The sequence below is a fragment of the Mobula birostris genome, chromosome 2, assembly GCF_030028105.1.
Source record: "Mobula birostris isolate sMobBir1 chromosome 2, sMobBir1.hap1, whole genome shotgun sequence".
Classification (NCBI taxonomy): domain Eukaryota; kingdom Metazoa; phylum Chordata; class Chondrichthyes; order Myliobatiformes; family Myliobatidae; genus Mobula; species Mobula birostris.
In genome coordinates this window covers 163,621,533-163,643,356 of record NC_092371.1, presented here as the reverse complement: position 1 = coordinate 163,643,356, position 21,824 = coordinate 163,621,533, and the positions used below count along the sequence as shown (strand labels likewise).

The 21,824-nt window shown below is 42.4% G+C and overlaps 1 protein-coding gene across 3 annotated transcripts in view; it reads left to right on the top strand.

Annotated features, from left to right (window-relative positions):
- The window catches only part of prim2 (DNA primase subunit 2), a 306,308-nt gene that overhangs the window by 29,718 nt on the left and 254,766 nt on the right, over positions 1–21,824 (top strand). For all 3 annotated transcript variants that reach the window (XM_072278120.1, XM_072278111.1, XM_072278103.1), the window contains 2 exons: positions 5,268–5,385; positions 21,669–21,755. In XM_072278120.1, the coding sequence (XP_072134221.1) occupies positions 5,268–5,385; positions 21,669–21,755 (205 nt within the window). The remainder of the gene's footprint in view (positions 1–5,267; positions 5,386–21,668; positions 21,756–21,824) is intronic.

Here is a 21,824-nt window from a genome sequence, read left to right as displayed (position 1 = left end):
TCATTAGACCATTTGTCTCCACATATCACACACAGGGGGCTTGGAGTGTGTGAATCATCAGTCACAATAAAGCCATATTTTATGTATGACTCGTACAGTTGGCCCTCCGTATCCGCGAGGAACACACATCAAAGTGGCTGGTGAACGCAGCAGGCCAGGCAGCATCCCTAGGAAGGGGTACAGTCGATGTTTCGGGCCGAGGCCCTTCGTCAGGACACGAGGTTTTTGTTGGGGTAGAATTACAGTCCTGACAAAGGGTCTTGGCCCGAAACGTCGACTGTACCTCTTCCTAGAGATGCTGCCTGGCCTGCTGCGTTCACCAGCCGCTTTGATGTGTGTTGCTTGAATTTCCAGCATCTGCAGAATTCCTCGTGTTATCCGTGAGGGATTGGTTTCAGGACCCCTTGCGGATACTAAAAAACGCGGATGCTCAAGTCCCTTATTCAACCTGTCTCAATACGGTGGACCTTAGGACCTAGCGGAACCCTGGACCTTATTTAACCTGTCTCAGTGCGGTGGACATTAGGACCCGGCGGCGGAGCTCTGAATCCGCAGTGTTTCTGTTCACGAAAATAATCACGATCACGATTGAAAATAAAGTGGAAATAACAAAGCGATCGGAAAGAGGTGAAACACCACCAGTCATTGGAATTGCGTTAGGCTACAGTCGGTCAATGATCGGAACAATTTTAAAGGATACAAGTGAGAAAGGCCCTGCCCTGATGAAAGCTATAATTATTACTAAGCAATGCAGTGGTTAATTATTGGGTTTTGGGGTTTTGGGTTTTTGATTCTTCACATCAACCCGGCAGGGATGGAGAGCGTGTTCGGGAGCGGTTTGTCACTGGATTGAACTCGGGAACTTCTGTTCCCGAGCCTGGTGCTGAAACATATGTTTCTTAAGTGTTTTATATGCATAGAAAGGTAAAATATATACTATATACTAAGACAAACGTTTGACTAACTGACACTAAATAATATCGAATGTCCCTGTTCCAAATTACTTGGTAAGAGAACTTACGGTTTTTTTCCGATCCCGATCCACAATAACCTACGCACATCCTCCCATATACTTTAAATCATCTCTAGATTACTTATAATACCTAATACAATGTAAATGCTTTGTAAGATAGTTGTTATACTGCATCGTTTAAGGAATAATGACAAGAAAAGAAAGTCTGTACATGCTCGAACAACAAGTGCTGGAAGAGCACTTCCGGGTTTTCTTGATTCGCGGTTGGTTGAATTCGCGCATGCGGAACTTGTGGATAAGGAGGGCCGACTGCATTTTCTGTGGAAGGAAACTTTTTTTTTGCAGTCTCAGCCTCAGCTGTCTCTGTATTATCATCATCATTAGGCCTTTTATGTCCCCTATCACCTCTTCCAAAGAAACTCTCAAGTGACTTGTTTTTTACTCATCGAGTAGTTGTAGATTAATAACCAACTGATGATCTCACGTATGTTCAAGTTCAACAGTGGGCGTGACAGGGAATGAGGAAAGGTGCAGCTGACAGCTCTGTCCGCCAGAGAAAGCAGGATCTCCCAGTGGCCACATATTTTAATTCCATGTCCCATTCCCATTCTGATATGTCTATCCATGGCCTCCTCTACTGTAAAGATGAAGCCACACTCAGGTTGGATGAACAACACCTTATATTCCGTCTGGGTAGCCTCCAACCTGATGGCATGAACATGGACTTCTCAAACTTCCGCTAATGCCCCACCTCCCCCTCGTACCCCATCCGGTATTTATTTATTTGTATACACACATTTTTTTTTCTCTTTACTCTCTCTCCCTCTCCCCCTCTCTTTCCACCCTCCCCCTTTTCTTTCTCCCTGGGCCTCCTGTCCCATGATCCTCTCATATCCCTTTTGCCAATCACCTGTGCAGCTCTTGGCTCCATCCCTCCCCCTCCTGTCTTCTATCATTTTGGATCTCCCCCTCCCCCTCCTACTTTCAAATCCCTTACTCACTCTTCCTTCAGTTAGTCCTGACGAAGGGTCTCAGCCCAAAACATCGACTGTACCTCTTCCTAGAGATGCTGCCTGGCCTGCTGCGTTCACCAGCAACTTTTATGTGTGTTGCTTGAAATTCCAGCATCTGCAGATTTCTTCTTGTTTGCAGCTGACTCATATCGTTTCATATCGCCAAATCATATCATTTCCTCACGGTCCGGTAGCACATGCTTTGTAGCCTGGTGGTTGGGGACCTCTGGTCTATGGGACGTGGCACTAAGGGACTTGGGCTATATTATTAGTTTTTTGTGTGGCTGTACGTTTCCTGCTGTCTTATGTGCTATATATCTCTTGAGCTGTGTACCACTATTGGTTCTGTGTTTTGCACCTTGGCCCTGGACTAACACTGTTTCGTTTGGCTGTATTCATGTATGGTTGAATGAAAATTAAACTTAAAATTCAACTTGAAGCTTGTAGCATCTTCATTGTCTACTGTAGCTGACCTGTGGTGGATTGCCAAGCAGCAGTTTGGCTTTTGGAGGAAGATGCAGTGACAGTGCCGTTTAGGTTGGAAGCTGTGAAAGGACAGAAATCCATAAAAGCTATATCAAAAATACTGCAGATACTGGAATTAAACCAGAATATGCTGAAAACACCCAGCGGTGGAAAGAGAAATGGAGTGGACATTTTTGGGGTGAAGGTAACCTGAGATGTTCTAATGTTCAGATCTATTAACTTTTATCTTTTTCCAAGACTGCCTGACTTGAGTGTTTTTGGTACTCTGTTTATATTTGAGTTTTTGGAGGATTGTAGGGCAGGAGGATACCAAAAGAGCAAAAAGGCTGTGGAGAGCTTTGAAAACAAGGGTGAAAGTTTCAAATCACAACCAAGAGAAAATCTGCAGATGCTGGAAATTCGAGCAGCACACACAAAATGCTGGAGGAACTCAGTATTTTGTGTGTGTTGCTCATGAAAGTTTCAAAATTAGTACAATTTTGTGCATAGGTTGAGGAATCAACTCGTTCAGGTAGAAAATGAAAATATGCCGCTCTTTTGGTCATATGGATGTTGACCAGGGTGGTGTCGTGATGTTATTGGTGGTGTGCTATTTCTAGTGCTTCTTGGTACTGAATGTTCACATGGAGTTTGCACGTTCTTTCTTTAAAACTATGATTTCCCCTGGGTGCTCCCTTTTCCTCCCACATAAGAAATGGGAGCAGGAGTAGGCTTTGTGGTCCATTGAACCAGTTCTGCCATTCAATAAGATCATGGCTGATCTGGTGGTGGACTCAACTCCATAACACTGAATTCCCCCGCTATTTAAAAATCTATTTAACTGTGTATTAAACCTATTTAATGAGTTGGTCTTTGCTGCTTCCCTGGGTAGAGAATTCTATAGATTCCCTACTGTCCGGGGAAAAGCAGTTAGTCATAGTCATAGTCATACTCATACTTTATTGATCCCGGGGGAAATTGATTTTCATTACAGTTGCACCATAAATAATTAAACAGCAATAAAACCATAAATAGTTAAATAGTAATATGTAATTATGCCAGGAAATAAGTCCAGGCCCAGCCTATTAGCTCAGGGTGTCTGACCCTCCAAAGGAAGAGTTGTAAAGTTTGATGGCCACAGGCAGGAATGACTTCCTATGACGTTCTGTGCTGCATCTCGGTGGAATGAGTCTCTGGCTGAATCTACTCCTGTGCCCAACCAGTACGTTATGTAGTGGATGGGAGACATTGTCCAAGATGGCATGCAACTTGGACAGCATCCTCCTTTCAGACACCACTGTCAGAGAGTCCAGTTCCATCCCCACAACTTCACTGGCCTTATGAATAAGTCTGTTGATCTGTTGGTGTCTGCTACCCTCAGCCTGCTGCCCCAGCACACAACAGCAAACATGGTAGCACTGACCACCACAGACTCGTAGGACATCCTCAGCATCGTCCGACAGATGTTAAAGGACCTCAGTCTCCTCAGGAAATAGAGATGGCTCTGACCCTTCTTGTAGACAGCCTCAGTGTTCTTTGACCAGTCCAGTTTATTGTCAATTCGTGTCACCAGGTATTTATAATCCTCCACCATGTCCACACTGACCCCCTGGATGGAAACAGGGGTCACCGGTACCTTAGCTCTCCTCAGGTCTACCACCAGCTCCTTAGTCTTTTTCACATAAAGTTGCAGATAATTCTGCTCACACCATGTGACAAAGTTTCCTACCATAGCCCTGTACTCAACCTCATCTCCCTTGCTGATGCATCCAACTATGGCAGAGTCATCCGAAAACTTCTGAAGATGACAAGACTCTGTGCAGTAGCTGAAGTAGTTTCTCCTCCTTTCTGCATTAAATCTATTCCCTTGAACCGTGAGGCTATGTGTCCTTGTTCTAGTCTGAGCTACCTGTGGAAACAACTTCCCTGCCTCTATCTTACTCTTTTCATAATTTCTATAAGATCTCCTCTTATTCTAACACATATAGTCTGTGGAGATTTGATCTCTCCTTGTAGACTAACCCCCTTATATTTTGAATCAACCATCTGCATTGCCTCCAATGCCAGTATATCTTTTCTCAAGTAAAGAGGCCAAAACTACGTGCAAGAATGTGTGAGTTAGTGGGTTAAATGGCCACTTTAAATTGCCCCAGGTATGTAGGTGAGTTGTAGACTGTGGGGGGAGTTGATGGGAATGTATAGAGAATAAGATGGGATTAGTGTAAATTTGGCCTGAAAGCCTGCTGATGGTTTGCACAAACCTGGTGTGACTCTGTGATACTAATATCACATAAACTGTTAAGCAAGTGGTCTTGTCTAATAATGAGGTATGAAACCTTACTGAGCTATCACAGGAAGTCACTTCATCAATGAACAAAGTTCAGATGCTAAACACAAGAGATTATGCAGGTGCTGGAAATCCAGAGTAACAAAATGTTGGAGGAACTCAGCAGGTCAGACAGGATTGATGGAAAGGAATAAAGAGTCGATATTTTTGGCCGAGACCCTTCATCAGAGCTCACAAAAGCTTCTTTTTTCCAAAGATCTCCCATGGAATTGTATTTTTCCTCATCTCATCTCAGTAGCTCAGAACTTTAGAATTATTTTGCTGTTCTTCAATATGATGACCTGCTGTGCTTACGTACACCTGATCATTGCTTCCCAATTTAATACTTCCCAGAATCTCTGGATTTGTACTTAATGAAGGGAGTGTCCCTGTTTGTCATGTTTGATTGATTGATCTGTGATCGTGTACTCACTCTTATTTAATTCTCTTTCTCTCCATGTCCCCTGATGCCACTTCCCCTTATCTTTAGGGAGGACTTGAGGCGATGGTTTATTCAGCAGGAGTTGGACTTATTCCGTTTTCGGTTTGGTGAGCTCTATGACAAGCAGCAAGACTTCCTTAAAAATAATTCTTTGGAGTACCACGCTGTGAGTAGTTATTCTGCCTCACTCGGGTGCATGCTGTCTCTCAATTAAGCCGCGTTGTATTTCTATTCCTTGTAAAAGGAAGCACCAGTATCACAGTGTGTGCTTTATTTAAGCCATGCAGTTTCTATAATTCCATTACCTTTCCTCATCTGTTATTTCATCATTTTTCATGGAGGGATGACCATTTTTTTTTTATCTGTTCTGTTGGTTTTTGCAACAGCACCAGTGCCTCTGGAGCAATTTAATTCCAACCAGTTTAAATAAAATATTCTGATCTTACCATATTCTTGCTGTGGGAAGTTCAGAATAGAATCTGGTTTGTTATCATTGACATATCTTGTGAATTTGTGGTTTTGCAGCAGCAGTACAGTGAGCTACCTTAATAAAAAAAAATCACAAAAATTACTGCTACTACTATGTTGACTCAGGCCTATGGGGCCGGTGTCGGGCACGATGACGGACTCTTCACTTCTCCCTCTCCCTCATCAGTGTGTTCAGTTCATCTACATTAGCCGTGCCACTGTCTTCTAGGAACGTCTTGACCATAGTCTTGGGAGGGCGCCCAGGGTTCATCCTCCCGTGCTTGGGCTCCCATATGATGATTAGGCTGGCAGGTAGCTCGGGGTGGCGTAAGCAGTGTCCCGCTAGTTGCAGTCTTCTCGCCTTGATTTTAGTGGTGAGCATCAGTAAGTCATTATAGAGCTTGATGTTTCTCATGTGCTGTTGCCAAAAGATGTCAAGAGCCATCCGGAACATTCGTGTATAGCAACCGTCTAGAGACTTTCGCATAGTCTTGGTGGGTGCCCGCGTCTCGCATCCGTACATGAGAATGGACTCTATGACTGCTATGAAAATTCTCTTTTTAAGCCCTCTGGTCAAGTTCGACTTCCAGATTTCCTTTATGTCGTTCATAGCCCTCCGTGCTAGTGCCTTCCGTATCTTTATGTCCTTCTCCGAACTCATCATTCTTGACCCGAGGTACTTGTAGTCAAAGACTTTCTTAATGGTATCATTCTTTATGGTCTTGAGAGTACCTTCGTCGCAGTTAAACGCTATTTACTCTCTTTTTAGCGTTTGGGTGAAGTCCAACTTTTATTGCACTCAATTTCCACTTTTGTCAGTAGCTGCTGTGCTTCCTCCGTCTGTTCAGAGAGCAGGACTATGTCATCTGCAAAATCTAGATCTGTGAACGTAACTGATCTGACCCTTTTGGTTCATCCTAGTTTTATGGTAAAACCAAGCTTGTCATGATCTTTGGTAGCTTGTCGCAGAGCGTAATCAAGGACGATTATAAAGATGTAGGGTGCCAGAGTGTCTCCTTGCAGCACACCAGCTAGGAGCTCGAACACTGCTGTTTCTCCGTCTGGTGATACAACTTTCGCCATGGTTTTGTATAGCTGGACTCTATTGCTGTCAGTAGATGGTCTGGCACTCCATAAGCTTTCAGGATCTTTGGCAGTTTACCTCGGTGAATGGAGTCAAAAACTTTGCGAAAATCGATGTAAATAAGCATGGCTGGTAGGTTGTCCTTCTTGACTTCTTCGATGATCCTACGGAGAGCAAGTATTTGCATTACTATTGTGCGCTTCTGCTGAAAACCATTCTGATTGAATCTTAGCTTAGGATCAATGGCGGTGCGAATCCTGTTCAAGATCATCCGATTGTATAACTTTGCTAAGATGCAGGTCAAGCTGATACTGCGGTAGTTATCTGTCTTCGTGAGGGATCCAGACTTGGGGACTGGGATAATGTTCGACAGTAACCACTGTTCTGGTTTGTCACCTTTCATCAGTGTCGTATTACATATGTCCAGCAAGATGTTGTCCAGGTCGCAGTTCTTCGGGACATCTGGTGGTATCCCATCTGGTCCAGCGCTCCTGCCCTGTTTGAGTGCATATTTGGCCGCCTTCAGTTCCTCAATGGTGAATGGGCCGTCATCGATGTTGACTTGCATTAGTATCGTGGGTATGTCCTCTTCTTCTGTGATCGTTGGAGGGCTTCCCAGCAGGTTCTTAAGTGGGTAAACCATGTCTGGACAGTCCTCTGCTGTTTTACCACTTATTTGACCTAATGGGGACTTCTTCCGTCTACTGATCTCATTGACTAGGCGCCATGCTTCTCCCTGCTGGATGTCTTCATTAGCAGCCTCTATCTCTCTAATCCTCTCAGCTAGTTCCTCTTCCTTCAGTCGGTCGTAGGTGGCAAAGAGATTCTTCTTTGCTGTCTTGAACTTGTCTCTTAGCTCTTCTGTTTTGCTAAAAATTAGACTGTGTATCAAATAAGTAGTGCAAAAAAAGAATGAAATAGTGAGGTAGTGTTCATGGGTTGATGAATAGTTCAGAAATCTGATGGTGGAGGTGAAGAAGCTGTTACAAAAATGTTTAACGTGTGTCTTGAGGCTCCTGTCCCCCCTCCCTGAAAGCGTTGAGAAGAAGGCATGTCCTGGGAGACTGGGGTCCTTAATGATGGATGCTGCATTATAAAGCACCACATTGTGACTATATTCGTGATGGTGGGGATGCTTGTGCCCATGACAGAGCTGGCTGAGCAACCCTCTGCAGCTGTTTCTGATCCTTTGCATTTGCCCCTCCATACCAGATGGTGATGCAGCCAGTTAAAGTATTCTCCATGGTACATCTGTAGAAATTTTGCGAAAATCGATATATGTATTTGGTATCTTTTTCTTTCTCTCCTGTATCTGTTCATCCTTCTGGCACTGAAATAGGGCATATCTGACTTGGTGTGGGCTGAAAATGGAGGTTGCCATTAGAGGATGCATTGGCCCAAAAAGAAAGTTTTAAAAAATTGACTTTTTAATCTTTTTGTAGCAATAAAACCACTTTCTCAAAGTATTCTGGCAGTTTGGATTTGGAGCAAGACTCACTAACTGTTAAAATGGAGATGTGAGTTAATGAAGCTGTTGTAAAAAAAAATTAGATGACTAATTAGTGTTCTTCCCTAGAGCAGTAGCTTTGTAAAACAAATAAGTTTCTTGGATATATCACAGCACTGAACACAAAATATAAATTGGTACATAGGAGAAATGACACAATAGGTTTGCAAGCGTGGTATCAAAATCAGTGTAGCTCAGAAAAGTACATTTGGCTAGCGATCTCTGGAGAAGGAAAGATTTTGAACTTTGTTCTTTCATGAAGTGTCTTTATGTGATAGGGTCATTGCTGTAAGTATAAAGGAGTGTTCCAGATAAACTGCTTTAGATAGACATCATTAGAATGGGGAATTCACAAGAACTAGGAACAGTAAAGGGAGATAGAATAATGCAGCGGTCCCCAACCACCGGGCCGCAAAGCATGTGCTACCAGGCTGCGAGGAAACGATACAATTTGGCGATATGAGTCAGCTGCACCTTTCCTCATTCCCTGTCACACCCGCTGATGAGTCATTACGCACGCGAGGACATTACCCATGCATCATCCATGTCAGCGCGAGAAGGAGATCAACTCCTCGAGCTTGCAAGTGACGGCGGGCTGAAAAGTATGTTTGACATAATATCTGTGCCGGCATTCTGGATCAAAGTCAAGGCTGAATATCCTGAGATAGCTATGAAAACACTGAAAACGTTGCTTCCATTTTCAACATCATATCGCTGCAAAGTGGGCTTTTCTGCAATGAATGCAACAAAAACTAAATTGCGGAATAGACTGGATATAAGGAACCCCCTTTGAGTATCGCTGTCTCCCATCACCTCTCGATAGGACCGTCTTGTGCAGGAAAACGAGCCCAGGGCTCCACTGATTCAGCGATATTGGTGTGTTGCAATAATTTTATATGTTCATATGGGGAAAATATGTGCTGTATGTTTAATATCCAAACGTTACTTAAAATGTTATGATGCTATTGACTTATAAGTGACTTATATAACCATATAACAATTACAGCATGGGAACAGGCCATCTCTGCCCTTCTAGTCAGTGCCGAGCGCTACTCTCACCTAGTCCCATGGACCTGCACTCAGCCCATAACCCTCCATTCCTTTCCTGTCCATATACCTATCCAATTTTTATTTAAATGATAATATCGAACCTGCCTGTACCACTTCTACTGGAAGTTCATTCAACACTTACTTCAAGCTCCCCTGTCCTCCCCTGATAATTGACTTATTACTGTATTCATGCGAGGAAAATATGTGCTGTGTGTTTAATATATTCATTAGATAAACCCTTTTAGAAACCAAATTGAGCCACTTATCATCTATATTCCAGTCGTGATTAACACCACCCCCGAACAGAATGGCCAAAAACGATTTGCAGGAAAAAAAAATCGGCAGGTACTGGCATCCGCTGGTCACACATGTGCACTGGTGCCGCGCAAGGCTTCATGGTCATTGTAGCCTTTTCCGGGTTACCACAACGTATTCGAATGCTACTCTTGTCCGTTTGCAATCTCACTCTTCCCCCCCCCGGGTTGGCCGGTCCGCAAAAATATTGTCAATATTAAACCAGTCTGCAGTGCAAAAAAGGCTGGGGACCCCTGGAATAATGCATTCACAGAGAAGCTACAATACTGTAGCTAGGGTGCTGAAAACCTTTGCACAGGACTATGTTGGTTACAATAGGAAGGTAGTTGGGAAACAGAAGTAACAATACTTAGCTTTATATTATTTAGTAACTGGAAAGATAACATATACCATAGCTACGTATATATGTATGTGCCTAAGACTTTCACACAGTACTGTACATGAGGGGCAAAGGGGGATATGTGAGCTGATAGAATGAGAGAAGCAGAGCTGGAAGAAGGGTGTTGTGGAGTGGCCACATGAGACTGCAGATGCTGGAATCTGGAGCAAAACCACTGGAAGAACTCAGCAGGTTAGTCGGCATCTACGGAGGGAAATGGACAGTTCAAAATTTTGGTTGGTCTAAAATGTTGACTATCCATTTCTCTTCATAGATGCTGGCTGACCTTCCTGAGTTCCTCCAGTGTTTTGTGTATTGTAATGATATGGTGCAGATTTCTCGCGCTCCCCTCATTCTGGTTACGCTTTCTCTTTTCCTCACCTGCCGAGAACCTCCTCCACTTCCTTCCTGCCCCCCCCACTTTCCTCCAAGGTCCACTGTTCTCTCCTATTAGATTGCTTTTTCTTCAGCCCTTTACCTCTCCCACCTATCTCCTCCCAGCTTCTTACTTCAACCCTCCCCTCGCCCACCCACTTCTTTTACCTATCACTTGCCAGCTTGTACATCTTCCCCTCTCTGCACTTTCTTATTCTGACTTCTGCCTCCTTCCTTTCCAGTCTCGATGAAGGGTTTTGGCCCGAAATGTCAGCTATGTATTCCCCCCCATGGATGCTGCCTGACTTGCTGAGTTTGTCCAGCAATTTGTGAGTGTAGTTTAAGTTTTAGAACCTTATAATGTCAGCCAAATGATTTGTTTCTGTACATTTTCCAATCTTTCTGTTTCTGACAGTGTAAGTTAGGTTCTTCCCTCATGAAAGTTGTGAATACTAATTCTGAGTATTATAATTCTCCGTAACTTCCGCCACCTCCAACGGGATCCCACCAACAAGCACATCTTTCCCTCCTCCCCCCCCCCCCACCTTTCTGCTTTCCACAGGGATTGCTTCTTACGTGACTCCCTTGTCCCTTCCCACCAATCTCCCTCCCGGCACTTATCCTTGTATGCGGAACAAGTGCTACACCATTCAGGGCTCCAGACAGTCCTTCTAGGAGAGGTGACACTTCACCTGTGAGTCGGCTGGTGTGATAAACTGCATCCGGTGCTCCTGGTGCGGCCTTCTATATATTGGCGAGACCCAACGCAGACTCGGAGACCATTTCGCTGAACACCTATGCTCTGTCTGCCAGAGAAAGCAGAATCTCCCAGTGGCCACACATTTTAATTCCACGTCCAGTTCCCATTCTGATATGTCTATCCACGGCCTCCTCTACTGTCAAGATGAAGCCACACTCAGGTTGGAGGAACAACACCTTGTACAGGTGTCCCCCGCTTTTCGAGCGTTCGCTGTATAAAACCTTACTGTTACGAAAGGCCTGCATTAGTTACCTGTTTTCGCTAAGAGAAGGTGTTTTCACTGTTACGAAAAAAGGCAGCGCGTGCCCCGAGCAGCCGCTCTCCCCTGGATTCAGACTGCATTCTAGCCAGCATTGCTTAAACACATGCCTGTGAGCAGCCGTATGCAAGATGAGTTCTAAGGTATCGGAAAAGCCTAGAAGAGCTCATAAGGTTGTTACACTTAGTGTAAAACTAGACATAATTAAGCGTTTTGATTGTGGTGAACGAAGTAAGGACAAAGTGAGTTTGGCTTGTGGAAGTTGACGAAGATGATGTTGAAGAAGTTTTGGCATCCTATGACCAAGAACTGATAGATGAAGAACTGATGCAATTGGAAGAGGAAAGGATAACAATCGAAACCGAATGCAGTAGTGAACGGACCGAAATTGAAGTTGTCCAGGAACTGAATGTGAAGCAACTGTGTGAGATTTTCGCTGCAATGATAAAGTACGACTTTAATTTTGAAAGGGTACGTCGGTTTACGGTATATTTGCAGGATGGTTTGAGTGCTTACAAAGAACTGTATGATAGAAAAATACGTGAGGCTAGCAGTCAATCATACTGTCAGTTTTCAAGCCTTCCACATCAGCCACAGCAGACGACGAACCTCGACCTTCGACGTCGAGGCAGGCAGACATAGAAGAAGATGACCTGCCTGCCCTCATGGAAACAGATACCTCAGTGTTCCACCACCTCAACCCCTGGGCCGTGGACAGATACCGATTCGCGGAGAATGCAGCAGTAGCCAGGAGGCACCCTGCACACTTTAAGAAAAAAAGCCGAAATAAACAAGCTAATTAATTAGGTGCTTCCCGGCATGTAAATGTCGGCCCAGATCAGAGGTGATTGCCGATTGCATTGCCTCTGATCTGGGCCGACATTTACGTGCCAGGTGGCACCTAATTAATTAGCTTGTTTATTTCGGCTTTTTTCTTAAAGTTGTGCTGGGTGCATCCCGGCCACCGCTGTACCCCTGCATGCTTCGCGGATTAGTATCGGTTTGCTGCCTGGAGGGTGGGGACCACTGCACCATCCCAACCTCCGACAACTCAGCCTAACGCACCATCATCACTGTGCTTGGTACTGTCTTCCCGATTCCGGTAAATGATATTACACTGTACATACATTATTTCTACTTTATATAGGCTGTGTATTTTTATGCATTATTTAGTATGATTTGGCAGCTTCATAGCTTAAAGGTTACTGGAGAGAGTGCTTTTGCTGAGAGCGCTTGCGCCGTGTTTCTGCCGAGAGCGCTTGCATGAGATTTTCGCGATGGAGAACAGTGCGGCAATGATTGTAGAGAAGTATTTCTACTTTATATAGGCTGTGTATTTATCATATCATTCTTGCTTTTACTATATGTTACTGTTATTTTAGGTTTTATGTGTTATTTGGCATGATTTGGTAGGTTATTTTTGGGTCTGTGAATGCTCACAAATTTTTCTGATATAAATAAATGGTAATTGCTTCTTCACTTTACGACATTCCGGCTTACGAACCATTTCATAGGAACGCTCTACCTTTGGATGGCGGGGGAAACCTGTATGCCGTCTGGGTAGCCTCCAACCTGATGGCATGAGCATTGACTTCTCTAACTTCCGTTAATGCCCCTCCTCCCCTTCTTACCCCATCCCTTATTTATTTATTATTTTTTATTTTCCCCCCTTTTATTCTCTTTTTTTTCCCCCCACTATAACTCCTTGCCTGCTGTCCATCCTCTGGGCTCCCCTCCCCCTTTCTTTCTCCCTAGGCCTCCCGTCCCATGATCCTCTCCCTTCTCCAGCCTCATATCCCTTTTGCCAATCTACTTTCCAGCTCTTAGTTCCATCCCTCCCCCTTCTGTCTTCTCCTATCATTTTGGATCTCCCCCTCCCCCTCCCACTTTCAAATCTCTTACTATCTCTTCTTTCAGTTAGTCCTGATGAAGGGTCTCAGCCCAAAATATCGACTGTACCTCTTCCTATAGATGCTGCCTGGCCTGCTGTGTTCCACCAGCATTTTGTGTGTGTTGATTGATTTTTTTTTTGACTGGACAAGGGGAATGCCCATAACTGCCTAAGAACATAGCATGCATTGGAGTACAATTTGATTTTTAAAATCAGCTTATTTTGAAGAGCCCAGTTGTGGAATTTATTTCTGTAAATTAAACAAGGGATTTATTAAATGTGGCTTTCAGGAGCCAAATGTTATTCAAGTCATTCAGCTCACAAACTCTTCTTGTCCAGCACTGATCTACAGATGGAACAATTTTGAGGCCAGATGTAATTTAAACTCTTAACTTTTTGGCCAGAATTAATTTGTTTTAATTGTAGAGGTGTTCGTTTCTGGATAGCATGACATTTAAAACAGTTTGGTCCACACTATCAACTGGAGTGGATATTAAAAACTAAGATCATATAGTCGCATTGGTTCACATGAGAACAAGACCAAAACATCGACTGTTTACTCTGTTCCGTGAATGCTGCCTCATCTGCTGAGTTCGAGTGTTCTGTGTGTGTTGCTTTGCAAAAACTGCTGCTTTTTCATTTTGAGCATGTCAGTTTTATTCAGAGGTTGCACTAAAGTTATTGCATTGACCGTAATCAGAGTTGATATCCTAATGCAGATTTGCATATTTGTGCATCTGAATTGCGGGCTCCCGCGCAGGGGCTTGGGAGGCGTCCCATTCACTTGTAGAATCAACTGCTAAGATGAATGGGTTTTCAAACACTGAATTGTAGCTTCAGTGAGCTAGCTAGTGAAGAGCAGTGTTTTCTGTCTTTTGTCATGTGTTTTGTACTTAATACATCACTTAATGGAAGATTTATAAGATTACAGTTAGTACATTTCTGAACTATTGTAAGCTGGTCCTCCCCAGCTTGTAATTGCCTGACTGTGTATCGTCTGTCTAATGATCAAGTGTGTGGGAGAATGTCAGGATGGGTTTGTGTATTATGTGTGTAACACTCTGGTTCTGTCGGCTGCGTAAGTCCAGGGAAGACACCTTCAGGCCCCGCCAAATGTGGGAGATGGAAGTGCAAGCCCCCCCAAATCCCCCTGTTTGTGTGGCTGCTGAGTGATTTGTTGCCTTGTTACAAATCAGTACCACGAAATGACAGACAGTACTCTGCATACCATTAAAAGCTTTAGTTTTAAGGAAATGCAGTTCTGCACAAATGCCTTAAGCACATGTAAAAAGAATTCTGTAAAGCGAAGATGCTTTCAAAAACTGAAAAATTTTCTAAATGTCAAAAATATTACTATGAAGCGTAGTAAACAATAAAAAAAAATTAAATCAATCAATATTTGGTGTGATCACCTTTTGCCTTTAAAACTGCATCATTTCTCTTTGGTACACTATTGTGCAGTTTTATTAAGAAAATAGTCTAGTAAATTGTTCCAAGCATCTTGGAAAACTTGGCACAGTTCTGCAGACTTTGTCTCTCTTGCTTGTTTCTGTCTTTCCAGGTATTTCCAGACAGCCTTGATGATGACGCTCTGTGATGATGCTTAGGGCTCTGTGGAGGCTGTATCATCTGCTGCAGAACTCCTTGTTCTTTTTGTTGAAGGTAGTTCTTTATGACCTTAGCTGTGTGTTTGGGGTCATTATCCTGCTGCAGAATGAAGTTGGGACTGGTCAGACGCCTCCCTGATGGTATTGTGTGATGGATGAGAATCTGCTCATAGTTCTCAGCATTGAGGATTCTGAGCAAGTCACCATTTGCAGAAATGCAGCCCCAAACCTGCAGTGAACTTCCACCATGTTTCTCTGTTGGCTGCAGACACTTATCCATCAGTGCTTTCTAACTCTTCTATGGACAAACTGTCTCCTATTTGATTCGCCAGTCCAGAGCACTTGCTGCCATTGTTCAGCTCCTCAGTCCTGGTGTTTTTGTGCTTGGGCGAATCTCTTGGATTTGTTTCCACTTCGGATGAATGGCTTTTTGGCAGCAACTCTTCCATGAAGACCACTTCTGACGAAACCTCTCCAGACTGTAGAGCAATGTTCTTGGGTTCCAGTGGTTTCTGTGAATTCAGAGCTTATAACAATGCTGGACTACTTCTGATTTAGAAGGAACGTCAGTTTGATGTATCTTTTGTCTGCTGTACTCAGTTTCCATGGCCAATCAGTGCACTTCTGGTCCTTAGCCTTGCCTTTTTCTTTGTACTACTTCAGAAAAGCTTGGACAGCACATCTTGAAACTCCTGTTGCTGTGAAACTTCTGCTTGGGAGAAACCTTGCTGATGCAGGCTGACTACCTTGTGTCTTGTTTCTATGCTCGCTCTTGCCGTGGTGTAAAAAAAATGCTGATTTGAAGGTTAAACTGGGCAATATATGTACAAAGTAATCAAGTTTTTATTTGAAAAGTGGTCAGTTACTTAATATGTTACTTTCTTTAACAAAATACAAAATTTTATCTAACATTTAATTTTTGGAGAATGAATGTTTGGAAATCTAAAATTTGCTCTTTACTGACATGTTAATGCAGAATCAAAAAATAAACATCTGAAACAAAATACTTATGAAAGCTTGAGGGTGTCTTTAAGACTTTTGCACAGTACTGTATTCCAGCTGCCCCATCCTCAGCCCTATCACTCCGGTTCCCATCCCCCTGCCAACTTAGTTTAAACCCCCTCCAACAACTCCAGCAAACCTGCCCACAAGGATATTGGTTCTCTTGAGTTTAGATGTAACCTGTCCTATTTGTACAGGTCATACCTTCCCAGAAGAAATCCCTAATGATCCAAAAATCTGAAATCCTGCCCCCTGCACCACTTCCTCAGCCACTCATTCATCTATACCATTATCCTATTCCTGTCCTGATTAGTGCATGGAACAAGGAATAATCCAGAGACTACTACCTTTCTGTCCCACTCTGCTGTGTTTTTCCCAATAACTCCTTTTTGCTCCAATTGTTTGTTTTGAAAGTAAACTTTTGTTGCTATTTCTATTCCCATAAGTTTTCATTCCAAAGTTAAAGGATTAAGATGCAATAGAAACTTCAAGTGAGAAAAATTAGCCATTGCGCTTCTCTTCTGGGCACAGGTTTTCTTCTAGTGAAGCTGCTGGATGCTCTTGTGGAGCAGAAATCCAATAATGTTTCAAATATTGATCTTGCACAGGAAATAGAATGAATTATTAAATCACTATTTTCAGGGCAGCATTACTACTTCGCTCCTCTCCTGTTTGTAAAGCTGATGCTATTGGCTACCATAGATGTTTATCAGTGGTTTCCACAAGTGAGGACATTTTAAATGGCATTGAGCCAATTTGAAAATGGGTAACAAACAATTGCATTCATATAATCTCTGTAACATGACGCTTCATAGATGAGGTGTTCAACTGAACACTTCCTTTATGTCCCAGGGGCTTCATAGATGAGGTGTTCAATTGACCACTTTCTTTAGGCTATAATATATCTTTACTCCAAATATGATTGCGGGTAATTGTGAGGCACTTCACCAATTTGAACAACAGGCCCAACTTATGGTTTGTTTGTTGGTACTAACTTGTCAATCACTCTGCAGTTTTATTCAATTTTTGTTCAATTAAAGTTAGGTGGTACTTCGAAATCTGATATTTCAGATTTCAACAGTTCTGAATATTTTAAAACTGTGTTATTAATATTCTTAAAGCCGTTTTCATTAACACAAGACATTCTGCAGATGCTGGAGTTCTTGAGCAACAGACACTATGCTAGAAAAACTTAGTATGTCAGGCACCATCTGTAGTGAGGAATAAACATCAGGACCAGAAAAGAAGGGAGAAGAAGCCAGAACGGTGGGGCGAGGGGAAGGAGTACAAGATTGGAGGTAATCTGTGAAACCAGGTGAGGGTGGAAGTGGGTGGGAGGAAGATAAATGAAGTAAGACTCTGGGAGGGGATAAGGTGAAGAGATAAAAGGCTGAAGAAGAGGGAATCAGATAGGAGAGGACAGTGAATCATGGAAGATAGGGAAGGAGTGGCACCAGAGGGAGATGATGAGCAGGAGAGGGGAAGGGGTAAGAGGGGAACTAGAATAGGGAATGAAAAAAGAGAGAAGGGGAGGGAGAAGTTAGAAAAATCTATGTTCGTACCATCAATTGAATGAAAGCTTTAGGAGTCTTTGAACCAGGATGTTATTTGTTCCTCTCTCTCCAGAGATGCTGCCTGACTTGGTGAACGTTTACAGCATTTTCTGTTAAAATTTCAAATTTCCACCCACTGTAGTGTTTCGAAAATGCTTGTCAGGTTAGGTAATAGTGGAAGGAGAAACAGCTAACTTGATCTCTTAGGGACTTGCCTTACAGGAAACAAATACAGAACAAATGGAAGCAAAGGATTATGATAGGGTAGAGAGGCAGAAGGGGAGGACTGAGAATGGGAAGATGTATTTGGATGAGCATATAGATGAAAAGGGGTATGTTTCAAGTGCAGTTGAGGCCACTAGGCAGAATAATAATTCGGTATGGACTAGATGGGCTGACATACCTGTTTATGTGTTGCAGTGCTTTATGACTCTATGTAATTATTAAACAATGGAAGGGTGATCTGAACCAAAACAAATCTTGCTGAAGGGATGGTTGAGGTTGTTGATTTGAAATTGGTTATCTGTCATGAATGTCTTGAGCTTAAAGTTCAAAATTCCTCTCCCTCATTCTCTAAAGTTTCACGGCAGCCTTGCCCTTCACTATTGTCTCTCCTAGCCCCACCAATTCAAAACATCTGAACTAGTCTAATTCTGGTCATGTGGCCTCCTGCATTTAATTTCTCCATTATTAACAACTATGATTTCAGCTACTAATGCTCAAAGTTCCAGAATTGTTTCCAAAACCCCTTGCCTCTGTATTTTTAAAATTTCTACCTCTTTCCCCAAACTCTTACTGATCTTTCCCAACATCTCCTTAAGTGGTTGGGTATCAGCTTTTTGCTCTGTTGGAGGCAGCATATAATTGCAAGTTGCTGTGTAAGTGATCACAGCATAATCATTGCCATCGCTTGCAGTTTGAGAAATTGGAGCAGTGGTTCAGAAATGACATTATTGAAGTGGATGTTAAAGCCAGAGGCCATGGAGTAACATACACTAATGATTTTGCAGATACTACTAATTGATTAGCGATAGTAAGCTGCAGGGGAAGGAACATGGGGGGTTTAATTCCAAATGTAAACTGAAGCATTGTGTTGGAGTTGCTGAGTACTACAATATTTTACAATTTATTGCAAATGTGTGTAAAAAAAAAAATGCATTGTTAATAAAAGTAACCAAAAAGAGCAATATTTGAATCTATTTAAGCTGCACAAATTATTCCTTCTAAAGCATTATTTTAAACTTTATGTTAATATTGGACCTTCCAACCAGGATCAGTAAAGAAAGCTTTACCAATATTATCAGCTTTGAGTTTGGCTTTTGGAAGTCTCTTTTATTCTCAGACAAATGTGGAAATTGCTTTTTTTTTTTGCTATGTTTAAGCCTGTGGTTGTTTTTTTTTAAACTGCATAATACAAGGGGTGATTGATAAGTTCGTGGCCACTTTCTGGCGGTCCTAGATGCTGACTCCTACAAAGAAGGGATCCATATGCTCCATGACCGCTGGACTAGTGTGTAAATGTAGGAGGGTACTATGTTGAAAAATAAATTTGCTAGGTTTTCAAAAATTGACTCTTTCTACCTTGGGCCATGAACTTATCAATCATGCCTCGTATGTCACTGTAATGCATATGAATACTGAACTTTTATGTAGAGTGGAAAAGCGCAGATGCCAGAAATCTGAAATTTAAAAAAAAATGACATACTGGAGTTATTCAGCATTTCTGGTGGCATTTGTGAAGGGAGAAACAATGAATATTTCAGATTGATGCTTACTGGGTTTAGGGATCATTAGCATGGAACTATAAATCTTCTCATCTCTGGTCTTTTATTCAATAAAGTTCAGGAGAATGAGGGGAGATCTCATTGAAAACTACTGGATATTCAGAGGCATATAGTGTACTGGATAGAGTGGATGTAGAGAGGATTTTTACATTAGTAGGAGATCTGAGGGCACAGCCTCAGAATAAAAGGACATTTCTTTAAAACTGAGATGGGCCAAGATGCATAGTTAAGGCAGTTTCATGTGTTTTTTTAATTAAGTGATATAGCATGGTAACAGGTTCTTCTGGCCCAAGGAACCTGCACTGCCCAATTACACGTTTGTGACCTATTAACCACTAACCCTTGTGTCTTTGGAATGTGGGAGGAAACTGGAGAACCCAGAGGAAACTGATAGAATCACAGCAAGAATGTATATTCTTCTTCCAGACAGCGCTGGGAACTGAGCTGCAAAGCGTTACTTTAACTGTTACACTACTGTGCCACCTAGGTTCTTGATTGGTAAGGGTATTAAAGGTTAAGGGGAGTAGGAGGAAAATGGGGCTGAAAAGATATTAGCAATAATTGGATGGTGGAGCAGATTCCAAGGGCCAAAATGACCTAATTGTGCTCCTGTATCTTACGACATGGAATTTTTGTTTGAGGGAAGTTATTAAGGAATACAGAATCAAAGTGGTAGATAAAGTTAAGGAATAGCTCAGCCATGATGACAAGCTGAAGGCTGATTTATACTTGTGCATAGGCTCTACGCTGTAGCCTATGCAAGTGGCCTACACGGTTGTGAGCATTTATACTTGTGCGTTGGTGTGTCTGTGTCGCTCTGCAATTCACCGCCAGAACGCTAGTTGGCGGTGGGGTTCCTATGCCACTGTGTTGAGTTTCTTCGTGTTGAGTTTCTTTGTGTACTTCAAACAATGGCGACTGAAACTGAACACATCATGTTGGAGTTGGAGCTAATTAATGTTGAACAAGAGTTACTTTTATTGAAATTACTGCAACGCAGAAAAGAGAGAAGACGTGGGAGGAGATGGTGTGTACGACCATTGAACGGATTGAGGCAGAAGGAGGGTGAACTTTCTGTGCTTGTCCGGCCACTGAGAGACATACATTTCAAATATTTTCGGATATCGGTAGGTAGATTTGATGATTTGGTCCATTTTCCAACTCACGTTCTTCTCTCTTCTCTCTCAATTCGAAAATGGCGGAAATGCGTAGGAGGAAATGTGATGCTACCAAGTGGACCAATCACAGTTGTTGCGGTCTGTGTTGCCGCGACGCGTAGCTACATTTTTGAGGAGGTGCACGTCAGGCTACGGCATAGGGTACATGGCTACGCGGCGTAGATTCGACGCATAAGTGTAAATTGACCTTGACATGAATGGTTTTAGCCTGGTCCAATATTCCCATGTGTGACATGACAATATTGAGTTGTATATGATTTGGTGTTCACTGTCAAAATGGAATTGTATCCTAGGAATAAATTACAAACCTGCAGGGAGGAGCACTGGAAGGGAATTAATCAGCTAGTTGAACAAAAGCCAATTGTGATTCTCCAGAACAAGGATGGAGAGGTTACTGATTGGAAGTTAAACATCATAAAGTAGTTTGAGGTAGATGCTGTGTAGTTGTTGACTTGGAACCTGAAAGAAGTGATGACTAACAAATGCAATGAGGAATTCATTGTGAAATTAGATATATGTTTTGAAATGTGACTGGGATATAGTAGAAAAAATTCTTGCATACTATCTATAGAGATCAATTCATTGTAATCATGCACTGAGCTGGTAAAACAGTAACAGTGTGCAGAATGAAGTGTTATTGTACAGAGAAAATGATGTGCTGGACTGTAATGAAGGGTCTCAGCCTGAAATGTCAACTGTTGATGCTGCCTGACTGGCTGAGTTCCAAGATTGCCAACATCTGCAGGGTCTCTTGTGCTTCGAGTGGTCTGTGGTAGAATTGGATAAAGTTGTTATTTATCTTAGACCATCAGTACCAAGATGAACCTGGAAGGCTGAATGGCTTAATTTGATGTTAAATTCAGACTCCATGCTGAGGCTGTTTGTTCAGCATGTTTAACTTCATAATAACTTGCTGTGTTCTAGAAGTAATTTTCTCATCATTGTGCAATTTTTCAATTCTAATTTCATGAATCAAGGCCTTATTGCATTTGGGGAAACAAAATGAAATGTTAAGTTGTTAGATGGACTGATGGGCTGCATTTTGTATTGGCAACAGCGGATCTGAGTATTTATTTATCATTCAGGTCAGTATGTCATTTGAGAAGTAACTGGTGGCTTTCTCAGGTAATTGCCTTTTCATTGCCCTGGGCAATCTGGGATGTGTTAAATGCTCTGTTATTTGTGAGTGCCAAAACAATGTCTCAACCTGTGAAATGATTTTTTTGTCTCATTTCAGATTAAGGAAGAGGAAAAAGAGCGCTATTTAGAAAAAATGAAGAGTTCATTTGGACAAAACTGGAAAGAATGCCAAGTCTTTTACAAGGTGAGGACTATACCAATTGGAGGAACAGATTAAAACTTGAATAGTTTTTTCTTGTTTAACTTTCTCATT